Consider the following 13085-nt stretch of genomic DNA (forward strand, 5'->3'; position numbering starts at 1 on the left):
CAAATGAATATTAAGAGGTAGAATTAATCAGAACCTGTAACAGGAAATCCATTTCACACCACATATGATACAGCACGTGGGATACAGCCTGTTACAGTGAGAACCTCTCAGGGCTAAGAAAGTAGCAAGTGACAACAAAGACACTGGAAGTCAACAAATACTGGGAACTCTATTAACGAGCTACAGCCAAAGTTTAGAGATACATACCACTAGAAAAGCTTCAGGTCTTTAAGCTTCTACCTCTAAGAATGATGCCTTTACCAACTGGCAGACACTTTTGCATTGCAGAGTTTTTGCCCTCTTCTTGGAAGCATTTTGTTCTGACTGCTACTGGAATTGAGAGGCTGGACAGGATGGACTTTTGATCTCATTTCCAGGTACTAGTTCCTGTGTAACTCAACAGTATATCTCAGTTAGTATAATAATGCTTACATTCCTCAAATTTGGAACTAATTTTTTTGCAATATTTGTTACTGTCTCTAGGAAGATATCCTGCTAGGTTAGTACTGTACTATCAGGGTCACATGTACTGAACATCAATTCTACTAGATTCAGGTAAAACACCGAAAAGTGGCTACAACTTGCTTACTTAGTCCGCATTTCTTACATAAAAGTCTGAACAGAACTTTTTTATTAGTTTGCCTTCTCTGATGTTAGAGACTTACAGGTTTACTCTCAAACCCAAGGGATAGTATAGTACTTCCAGACGTGGCTTGATGGTTTGGAGAATAATGATTTATCTGCCTTTATCATCATCAAGTACTCATTTGTTAGAAAACAATCTGCTCTGTTGTCCCATAAACAGTGTTCTGTAAAGACCATATTCCACACTGGCTTGCTTTTGATAGCCTTTCCTCTTTTCACTGATCAATACCTTTGTAAAATGCCTTTTCCTAATCTATATTACCCCCCTTCAAACACTAAATGCACCATCTCTTACTTGGACTTACCAATTTCCCAGCTTCTGCTTTGACAACTGTGAAGTCAAATTTCCACAGTCTGTTCTCTCACAACTGCTTTTCAACAATCAAACTGTTGCTGCTTTTGCAGGTTAAAAGAAGCCAGCAACTATTTTGTGGCCCTGAGGCCAGCTGGAATAGAACGGCTTGTTTTCACAGTTTAATTTTTCCTCTACCCAAACTGCTTATTGGGAAGGGTACATGGCAGTGCTAACTCCTGAACCATGCCTGAATACTAGAAGAATGCTAGTTAGAGAAGACTAAAACCATACCAGGAAACTCATTAAACAGTACAGATAATCATATGCCAGTAGAACCACCAGTCCTATGCTCATTTAGCTGATTCTAGAGGCAACCCACCTATCTTTGCCAGGTCGTACTATAACATTTCTCTATCATACATTCAACCTGCAGAATGTAGATTCATTCAGATATTCAGACATTTCCTGAATTTTTAGATCTGCTTTCCACTAGTGCCTGACGTTTTTTGCTTATATTTTGGTTTCCTCAAACATTATATGTTGCGTCTGTTCATCTGTTTTGCTTGGTTCTTACTGTGGCAAATTGCCTCTTATTAGAGTTCTGAAATTCTGGATCCTACTCTTGGATCTTTAATTAGTGTGTATGAAATTGCAGGGCTGGAGGAATTTCCATCGGTCTTTTAGTCTTAAGGAGAATAAATGATACCGTGTCATTTTCAGCAGATACTTATCCATTCTGTCCTTAGGAAGTACAAATGAAAGTTTTATTACCTTCCTAGGAAATCCAGTCTACAATTCTATTCTTATAACTAACTAAAATCTAAACTGAATCACCTTTGTTGCAATGTACTCCATTACACGTTACCTTGTCTATCACGGACATGTGAATTAAATTGTTCTTTACTTGAAAATTCTTACCACGTCTATCAGTTGTCCCTTGTTTAGTCTAAACAACTCTTACCTATATTTTTTTCCTTGAAGGACATAGTTACTTGACATCTGTCATGGGATTCACCTCATTAAATATGGGTATCTAAAGCTTAATTTTTCTTCCTTCACAGTCAGTGGAAAGAACACAATTCATGTTATCCTAAAGTAGTCACCTAGATAGGTTAGACAAGTGTCCACCAACTATGACAGGATTTTAAGGGGATTAGTGGATGAATAGAGCTCTATGTTTGTAGACATGTTAACTATTACTGTCCTAGCATAAATACATAAATGAAAGGCAATGCATTATGAAAACTGGATGAACAGTCTAAATGTTGCTGAATTCCTTCCTCTACAGACATCAAGCACACTACATACTGCTCTTTGGATGGCTTGGAATTTCCTCAGAAAAAGTCTCTTGAATCCATCTGTCATGGTCTGGTGGACACAATATTCAGCAAGTCTCCCTGTCTTTAAATCCTCCTTTCTCCCTGCTCTTCTTTACCAATAAATTTAGGTCCCTTTATATTGATATTCTAGTTCTGTCAGTTCTCTCACCTATGTCTGTTAAGGCCAATTAACTATTAATTTTGATGATTTTTAAAAGCTTGCAAGACTACTTTATTTTCCATACTTTTGAAGTTTACATTACTTGCACATCACCTAGATCATCTACCATCTTCCTGCCAGTATTTCTTTGATGTCTTATAAATCTCTTTTTCTAGCATAATTTTAGATCCTTCATGAGTGCACTTTTGCTCATGATAGAGAATTTGTTTTTATCTTTCCCCTTAAACTCATCATCAGGCCTTCTTTACTAAATGATTCAATGTTAATCACTTTTTCATGGTCAAGGAAGCCAAAGCTCCCATGACACTGGTCTGATTGAAAGTGCTCCAACCTCTATACACCCATGTATACTTGCAAATATTCTTTTGAGGAAGTACAGTGGTTTTAATAACCATGTCTTATGTTTTGTGAAAAACAAGCAACCTCATTACACTCTCATTAGTCTCTCACTCTCTATAGCTTGTTTCCATACATCTCTCTTTCCCATGTTGACCCTGTAGCTTCCCAGGACAGTTCTGATACTCTGCCTTACAAAACTATCATTTACTGTCAAGTTTTTCACAGAACGCATCTGCTATTTCACTATTTGCCATTTAATTGCTATTATTGCTATTACTTTAGACACTTGTTTGCATTGGCTAAGGACCACAGTAGAGACTGGGGACACATTGTCAGGTACTGGCAGTACTGCAGATAGAAAAGCTTGAAAGGATGCTTTTTCTGTCACACAAGAGACTCCCACAGAACCTCTACAGATTCTTAGTCCAGTTTTTCCCAGAAGGCTTCGCTGATGCCTCCCTTAGTAAATCTGCCTGGCAGCAGGATAATTTCACAATAAACTGGTATTAAAAAATGCTTGAGAAATACTTAAAAAATATGCAAATCATTGGCAAATTTTAATTCCCATTCATTCCTGGCATTTGTAAAGGTAAACTGGAAAATATATAAGTAAATTGGTAATTTGCTGAAAATTGTAGCAGAAGGAAAGAGTCCTAACCGACTGCCTTATTAGACCTTTTTTGCAACTAAGAAGTAGTTATACTGTGTGGGAATGCTGAAAGTCCCAGCCAAGAGTTGACTTCAGTGTGTCAGAGGCTATTCAGACCATCAGGAAAAACACAATTTCTGCTCTAAAGATTTTAGAGTCTAAAATTCGAAATTCTTGACTGTTCAACACTTGAGTTGCAGATATGAATACAGAGATTTGCTCATCCTTTTGAGAGACTAAAGCAGAGGGTACTAGAAGAAAACAGTATCACTTCAATGGGACAATTATTGCCAAAACCTACTATTTTCATGTGCAACAGAGCTCATCTGTACTTTGACATGCTGTAACATGGCTCTTTCAAAAGTCCTCTAAACTCTAAAGCAAAATTGCTTAAACTGCAAAGTGATGAATCAATTCTAGGTTGGATTCCCATGCTAAATTGAAATGCCCTGCAAAAAAGGAGACTGAACTCAGGGAATGTACTACTAGCTGGTCACAGTTTTTCCTGGTAAGTTCACCCATCTAATTGTAAGGTTCTTCAGGGGTAACACTAGTTTCCTTTCCAGTTTATTCTTTGCTCTTGAGGAAGCAATCTCTGTTCTCAGAAGGAGTCAGAAAACAGTGGTAAGAACTAATAATACCAAACAGTAGTGTAATTTCCTATGGGGAAAACATATTTTCTACCAGTAATTATTGCCAACAGCAATCTCGGAAATATTGTATAACTTATTGTTTAAAACATCAAACAGAAGGAACTGCTTAGTATCAAGGATGACTAATGCAGGAACATGTGCTTCCACACATGCACACACACATTAGATAAAATGTTGATGTTTAGAGGTTTACAAGATATAAACATTGACTTTGGGTTCTGCTTAAGTTTACACTTGAATTTAGAATGAAAACATACCAGTTAATATATAACCATGATCGACATAAACAGGCAGAAATAGCTGCAATTGTTATGATGGACTTCTACAATATGCTTGGTACTATAGCTGCAGGAAGATCAAAACTATACAAGAAAATCAGGCAGCTGTGCTTGAGAAACCACAGTAGAGACTGAAGGCAAAAATAAGAAGCTATTCAACAATTACACCCAGGTGCTCTACAAACAATAGATGCTTTGTTGAGGAGTGTGAAAAACATTTATTTTGTGTGATGAAGCATGTGCAGGTGAAGTGGGGTGTGTGATGGAAACTGAAATCCTGCCCTAAGTTACTTTGGAACAACTCCCATCATCTTCAAATGACAGAACTATCCCTTAGCTGGAAAAATTAATCTCCAGTTTAAGATCTCACATACCCTGGCAGATGGCTGTAATGACGGGATTTCTGCTGGAGTCCAGATTTTTGGTTTTGGAAAGTGTCTGCTCTCTTACCCTGCAAAAGGAGCATAGAAAGGTCTGGTGTTGGTGGTGCTCAGTCCCACAGGGAGCGGCCAGGATGGACACTGCAGCGATTTAGCACCTCCACACTGTGGTTCCTGTCTGAGCTTTACTAGGATTAATATGCTCTACTAGATGAAGGTTTATGCATGTGAGTTCCATATGGAGGTCAGTTTAAGTGCTTTTCTGGATAGGGACCTGATGCTGACTCTTTCTTGAGGAACCCCTGATGAAATTCAGCAACTGAACTACCCATCCTTTGAACCAGGTGAACTTCCTCTCATGTGGAGTGGCCTTGATTGGCTTGACGGGTGAACTCTACACCATCCTTCATTAAACATAAACCACTGTTTTTAAAGCTCATTTTAAATAGACCTGACCATTGCACTAACAAGCAAGCAATCTCCTGCACCATAGGGTTTCCTCAAGACAAGTCAGTATTTCCTCCAAAGATCCAAGAAGACTCTGCAGGCATTATCCTCTTGCCAATACTGTCACGCAAAAGAATTAGGCAAGGGAGAGGTAAAAGCTGGGGGACATTTTCATGACAAGAAGCAGCAGCAAGGCAGATTGCAATATGGTTTTAGCTGACTATAAGGAATTACATCAAGACCAGTGTCCCCTTTAGGCACATGGAATGACAGGTACTGCATTCATTAGTAGCTTTGTAAACGTCACGTTCAAGAAACCCACACCTTATTCCAAGACACAAATGCCTATAGTTTACTCATGTGTATGAATTTAGCCTGTGTTTAAGTGCTTTGCTGGGACTGCATGATGAAAGAGTTTGATGAATCAAGCTAAATTCCCAACAAGTAAACACAAGTTATGAGAGAGTTACAAGCCCTACTCCAGATATTCCTTGGGGAAGTTTAGACAGACACCTCTGAGACAAAAGGTGTGAGCCTACTGCAGAAGGGAATCCTTCCCCTGAATTCAGGGGTCTTTGTATTTGGCCCAGGGAAAATAAAAGTGCCCATTTGCAGATGGCTATCTGGCACTGGCTAGCACAAAGCTGCTAGCACTTAACTGGCACACACTTATTTTCAACATCTTTTCTGATTTGTTGATGTTACCCCTTCCTTTTTCATGCCATTTGCAACACATCATTAGATTCGCTGCAAATTTGTGGGAGTAAATCATATCCCTGGGGATGAAACCCCACCAGGGGTGAATAAACAATCTCCCCTTTCCCAACCAAATCCCAACTGTGCCTCACATTTCATGGAAATGATCACCAGTTCCACTATCAAAACATTCACGCCTTATGAGTAATATTTATGACGGGAGGTTTTTACGTTGGGTTTTCCCTCCAAGAAGAAAAAGAGGAATAATTAACAGAAATAAATAATGAGAAATTTCCACATTATTACTATTATTTTCACAAGGCTTTCACAGGAAAGTAAAAGCTTTTGCAAGTAATAAAAGTCCTTGTTAAACATCTTTCTTTCTTTTGGAAATAGGGTAAATTATGAAGCAGATTGACTTTAAAAAATAAATAGGACTATAAATACATAAAAGTCATTGCCTGCCTCCAGTAATTTAATATGAGCATCCTACTTCGAAATAAGGAAAAGTTTAGTTCACTCACAGAAAGAATAAAGCAGATGTGAGTTTTTTCCGTCAGCTTAAGTGCTGCCTTGGTAAGGTGAGTTGTCCAACTGCATTAAACAAACATTTTAGTCAGGCACCACACAGGAAAATAAACAGTAGCAGAGGAAACATGAAAATATTAAAGACTGTTATTCTTTGGCCCCTTCTCCTGCGAAGCAGGTGATAAAATATTACTGTGTTTCCACAGGTAAGGAAACACGCTCTTAAACACTTTGCAGAAATACATATTACAATCATCACTTAAAATGTCAGAAGTGGATAGGACTCAACTGTGACAGCATACAGAAGCCTGCCGAGAAACTCTGCAGAATCAGAAGATTTAGCATGCCGGGCCAGACTGCTGGGCCACCTAAAGCAGCTTTTTGACCCTCGGCAATAACTGGCAGTAGTGAATTCAGATACAGGCAAAAAACACCTTGTAAGAGACAGCTGTAGAGTTACCTGATTTCAGGAAAGATGACTTCTCTTGAATGTTAGATGCTAGTGAGAGCGAGGGAGATTATCTCCTGTATCATTTTGACCTCTTTCTGCCCCACTGAGTATCAAAGAATGCATGTAGGAAGAAGAAAGGAGACCTGCTGATTCATCCTTTTTGCCTGCCTGTGATATACTACACTACACTGTAGAGATTTAATAGTGTTTAGTTTATGTAGATGTAATTTACGTCCCACATCAGCAAATTCTGTTCTCCATGAAATTCTGTCTAGCTATACATCATGTCTGAAATTCTATACATATTTAATTGTAAAAGTAGAAAAATAACCTTGAAATAATTTCTGCATTACAGCCACAAGTTGTTTAAAATGTTCATTCATCAGAAGAAACAAGACAATCACTTTTTACTACAGGACTTAGATTTCAGTTAGCCTGGAAAATCAACTTGGAAATGTACCGGTCTAGATTCAAAGATCTTTGCACAGTTGTCCAGCAGTGAGGGAGGAGGGAAAACTTTTATTCTCCTGCCCACTATAAAAAATGTAGGTGTGAGATTGCAAGGTGCTACCTGAAATCCTTTGTAGTACCAGTTTCTGTCTCTACTTTAAAATGCACTGCATGCATGTCAGCCTGTCTAACCAATGTGGTTCATGGAAGCTGCTCATGACTAACATATGTATATATATTCATAAGGTTAAACTAATGGTTAAAGCAGGTTCAGTAGATCAACTGTTGCCCTGGGACGTAGGTCTATGTACAGTTCTGCTGCTTATCAGCTATGTGATGCTGGGCAATAGCTCATTGCTTCTCTTGAATGTCAGGTTCTTTTTTAAATGTGCTAGTACAGCGCTTGAAATAATAAAACCTAGATGAGAATATAATGTGCAACTCCCCCCGGCCTTGCATGCCCCAATGGAGAGTTTTAGTTCCATTCAGCACAGAAAGCAGAGCTCTTTCAATTTTGCTGCATAAAACAAAACCAAAAGAGCTTTGCCTTCCATGCTGAATTTAGAGGTGCTCATCATATCTTCTGTTACTTTTACAAGTTAAATTTTAATTTCAGTGCAAGAAAAGAACACCATTTGAATTTAAAAACAAACAAACAAAAAAATAGCTATGTGATTATACAGGTTTTAAAAATACTCTTCATGGGGCAAAGCACTCTTATTTCACCATTTCAGGTGAATTCATTTATCAAGTGCTTACCTAATACTTTAAACACTGTTTTTTAACTCTCAAAAATATAAGCAGAATAGGTGGAGGCACTAATGAGTGCCATTAATATAAAACCACGCATTGTCCTTACCCAAGTACTTCAGTTAGATGGGTAGTTATTTCTACAGCATTTTAGTCCCCCAAAAGAGCTCTCCAAAAATCTGCCATCTTGTCTTACTTGTCTTATTTGCCATCTTACAGGAAACGGAGGTGAAGATGTAAAGTGAAGTTTCAAAGAAGGTGGGAAACAGGACTCTTCCTAGAAACCAGCAGCTGTAAATGCTCATGCAGCCAAAGGACAGGATATCTTACTGTCCTAGCAGCAAGGGCGAAGGCTGCACAGACAGTTCAGACTACGCTGTTTCCTGATGTCTGCAGCAAAACGAACAGCCAGTAAATACGGAGTGGGATTTATCTCCTCTACTTTTAGGTATCTAGTAGACAGAGGGTCCCTTTGCAGTCCATAAAAAGGAACAGTCATTTGTAGGGTGTGATTCCCTGTCATGCTTTACATGTCAGCTATTCAGACAGCATGATGTCCACATTGGTCAGGTGAAGACCACCCATAATGTCACGTTTAAAATCTCTTTGATTAGGAAGACAGAACTGGAATAGAAGCAGATCTCAAGACATGACAGATCCCATGGTTGGGATAATTCAAACTCAGAATGTAGTTTTCCAGTTGGCTCCCTGGAGGTAAAATTTTGAAATAACGTAGTCAATTTAAATGCTTATGTTCCATTTTCATAGCAACTGGAAGCCTATGTTTCATTGCCTTCTGATACAAATTTATCTCCCAGGTGCTATTTGACAGTTCTGCAATTTTTATCTTATGAGAAAGCTTTCTACTCTATGGCACTTCAGGGATGTAATTTTGTCATCCTGTACAGCCAACAGAGGGAATTAGCTACTGCTGGGAGACAAGGCTCAATACTGCAGTTGGGACTCTTGTTTCATATACAGTCCTGTGGGAATAAAAGTGGAATGTCCCAAACTGCCTTAGCCCTTTTTCTCTGTAAAATGCGTGAAATGTAAACACTTCACATGAAATCTGAATGTCTCCACAACTGGAACAAGAAAAAATTTTAATCCAAACTCTTAATTTTAATCTTAGTTCCTTGTCTTACAACATCTCTTGGACGCTGAAAATAAACTGCAAATTTACTGTCTCCAGCCTTCATTCATGTGACAGTCTAAACCCATCTGAAACCCTCATTTCAGGTTTCTCAGTACCCTCCTTCCCAACCTGCCCGAAGTGCACAAAGCAGACCTCCCCCTGCCCCTGAGTACAGTGCTCTCCTGCTCCCCAAACAGGTTAAACAAACAGGGAGATTCCTCCGGGGAAGTCACAGGTTCAAGATCACAAAGGACACACTTCATTTGGGCCAGTTGGAGTTTTTTCTTGCTATTGTGCTTATCTGTATCTTCACTGTCATCCAGACGTTAACCTCTGACCTGTGAGCCTGCCTCTCATAAAAGCCTTGCAGTGTTTACCCATTATGTAATGTCTGTACTTTTGTGGAAATTTTACAGAAACAAATGGAGGAAGTTTGCCAGTCAAATGGCTGGACAATAAATCCTGTCCCGTGTAGATAGAATGGTTTACTGTCACTGTAAGTCTGCTACTGGCATCTGTCACCAAAGAAATGTTTACCAGTTTCAATGGACTGGAGTGCCAAAGTATTCCAGCATTGCAGGGCTGTACATGATTTGTAGAACAACCACCACTGTGCTAGATAGAGGTAGCCTTGTTTTGCTAGCCTGAATAAACAAAGTGACAATGTTTCAGATAAATCAAGGTCACTAACATCTTTTTCTGTCTATTCATCTCCTACGTTCATGAAAGCAAATACTCAAATGCTAGTTTCTTCATTGTAATGCTTTTTCTGCCCTAAGATATCTTTGCGAGAAGTTTAATCCAGGTAGGCAAACTGCCTTCAGACCCCTCTGCTTATTTATAATAGGTGCTTTATTATTTATGCACTATGTCTTCCCACCCTTCCTTACAATCCATTTTCTTTACAGTCCCTGCCGTCTCTCCTCTTTCTGTACTATTTCCCCTTTGGGACAAGATGTTACATGATGCAACCTTTCTGCACAGTGTCATCGCAATGCTTTCTGCTGTGTGACTGGGGCTTCTATGTATCATCAACCGTAAAGTTAGGACAATGGAAAGATGAGTTTGAATAAGAAGCAGGAACAAACACAATCTGAAACAGTGGGACAGAGAGGTAATGTAATTCTTCTTTCACTGACTCTTTCAACCAAGGGTCTGACTCTGCTGCCACTGAATGGAGCTTTTCACTCTGGATGTCAATGGGAGCAGCACTCAGTCTTAGAGTTCCGCTATAATTAAGTTTTCAAATCTCATTTCCTTTCAAGAGGAGAGAAAACATTGTTGTGACTAAGCTTTGGATGTGGTAACAAATCCCTGGCAGGTTGATTTGTTTTAACGGACGTATTAGTTTTAAGGAAAGTTTTACCATCTTTTCTGCCCTTAATCACAGCTTTTATTACAATTACAGTAATGCAACAGCTGTACATGCCAAAGGCAATATGTATATTTTTAATGAGTTGACATGCAACCTTCCTGGAGAGGAGAAACAACTTCATTTGCTGAATGTTTCTGAACCATATCTAGCAGTTTATTAAGGGACAAGGAATCAATCAGAAAAACATTTACCACAAATTCAGAGGCTTCAGTAACTCACAGGTGAGCAGTCCGTAAGATAGACTTGGTTGTTGTGCTAGGTTTAGAAATTTTTTGCCGAATGCTAACATTTTCTATTATCCACAAACAATACAAGAGAAGGTTAACAGGCAATATCTGGAATGCCCTAAGATTATTAATCCACACATGTGGTCCTGAGTCACTGGGCTGTAAAACATCATAATTTTCCAAAGATGAAATCAAAGGGGATTCTGCTTGAAAGAGATGGTATCCTAAGTCCAAAGAAACTAGTTGCATCAATAAGGCCTATTTATGCACGTTTTTCAGGACATTGGCTCACAGGGGGTTTCATTCTGGTATAACAAATTCAGTCAATATTTGACAAATGAACATAGGCAGAGATCACATCCTATGAGCCTTCAGCCTGGTTTCTTGCCTTAATTTACCTTACAGCTTGGACACAGATCAGACACCGGTGCACACAGAAAATCACAACAGGCTGACATGCACACATCAGCTGGGCTCATTCACCTGGGGACTGAAGAGCTTGGACAGTCAGGCTCCGACAGCAGCACATAAAATCTGTTTTGTTAAATTATGCCTGCCACGGCTGTGGTCTGGGCCAAACAGCATTCACAGACAATGGCTGGCTGTGCTTTTTTTTTGAGGTTAATGCAGGCCAAGGACCATTCGCAATACAACCCTGGATGTGGATAATGTGTTTTGAGAGGTAAAAGTTTATCTGTGGGGACCAGAGAAGGATTCCTGGCTTGTGGAGATGCGACCCCACAGCCCTTCACATACCTTTCTCTGAGACCAAATTATCAAAGGAAGAAGCCTGAAAGGCTACTGTACATATAACTGAATGCTTGCTTTCTCCTCGGTCATCATAAAACTGCCATACATTAATAGGAACTCAAGCAGTAAACCACAGTACTCCTTATCAGAAATATACGTTATCAACCCGGAGCCTGATTCTGTCAGGCACCAGGTTCTGCAACACAGCGATTGTCATTATGCCAGGTTTGTACAACATAAACAAGGCTGTCTAGGTTTGGCAGTAAGAACCCTCACTGTCCATCCTGTTTTCAGCCTTTCAGTCTCTGTGCAGTCCTACAGCAAGCCTCCAATACAGACCAACACATCCACAGATATTCGTGAAAGCTATAGGACCTTGCTGCAATCACAGTTGCAGCATAACTGGACATGTAGAAATGTGTTCTTACTACTATTAATGTAATCAAAACTTCCATCTCGCTATTATTATTGTGTTAGCATGCAAACTCTATTACAAATTATTTTCAACTGCTGACTTACCAAAATACCTGGAGTATAGTATGATACATATTCTGGTTTTCATTCTAAGCTTAAGATAACTAATCTGAAATTATTCCCTTTGTTAAAGCTGTTTCTTTCACTACAATGTGAAAAATACGTGTACAATATGCGCTGGAGGAACGTTGATCTTCTATCTTTCTCTGTATGCCCCAAAGAGTGCTGAAATTCTTCTGTGCGTAAAGTAACTTCAAGGTATCCCTGTAGGCTGAAGGCCCTTTTCTGAATTTACCAATATTCCAATTCAGAAGACAAAATCTATACAGCTGGTTAAATCATAGCCTTAAAAAAACATATGCAAAGAACTCTTTGTGAAACAGATGACTGATTTCTTTTCACCGTCCAGTATGAATGAAATGCAAAACGTAAACAGACATTAAGTAACATAAACTTGACTGCAAAACTGTTTTAATCATGAGATACTGTTAGCAATATAGGTCAGTTTTCTTAAAAATATATATATTCTTTGGAAAAATATTTTATTTGTTTATTTCCCCTTAAGATTTTGTTTTTAACTGACTCATTTGAGATTTTCCTGTACCCATGCTCTTAAGTTTGAGAAAAATTAGATCTGTCCTTCAAAACTTATTCATGCTTTAGTATAAAGTTTTTGCCCACAAAACTACATCAACGTTTACTAAATGAAAGCAATAAAAAAGTTGGTGTAACAAAATAAGAGGTGCTCACCGATGCAGTCCACACTGAAGAGATTCACAGAAGTTGTTATGGATGATTCATCGCAGGTCTTCATTCCCCGCAGAGCAAACCGCACCAGGGAGGCTTTGACTCCCTCTGGTAGAAAGGACAGCAGGTAGACGGGCATGTACAGAACGTAACGAAGTTTGCACAGCAAAGGGGTCATGAGCTTTCCTTGAGGGGACTGAGCCATACGCTCTATGGTTGGAAACAGCAGCACAGAGCGAAGAACCTGCCAGGCCAGGAGAAAACATCTGTCAGCAAAGGCCTACGCACCACAGCCCAGCCTAGGAGGCTGCGTTTT

The 13085-nt window shown here is 39.2% G+C and overlaps 1 protein-coding gene across 3 annotated transcripts in view; it reads right to left on the reverse strand.

Annotated features, from left to right (window-relative positions):
* LDAH (lipid droplet associated hydrolase) overlaps window positions 1–13085 on the reverse strand; it is a 124300-nt gene that overhangs the window by 27600 nt on the left and 83615 nt on the right. For all 3 annotated transcript variants that reach the window (XM_040597517.1, XM_040597519.1, XM_040597520.1), the window contains one exon: window positions 12773–13013. In XM_040597517.1, the coding sequence (XP_040453451.1) occupies window positions 12773–13013 (241 nt within the window). The remainder of the gene's footprint in view (window positions 1–12772; window positions 13014–13085) is intronic.

Source organism: Falco naumanni, chromosome 6 (assembly GCF_017639655.2).
Source record: "Falco naumanni isolate bFalNau1 chromosome 6, bFalNau1.pat, whole genome shotgun sequence".
Classification (NCBI taxonomy): Eukaryota; Metazoa; Chordata; class Aves; order Falconiformes; family Falconidae; genus Falco; species Falco naumanni.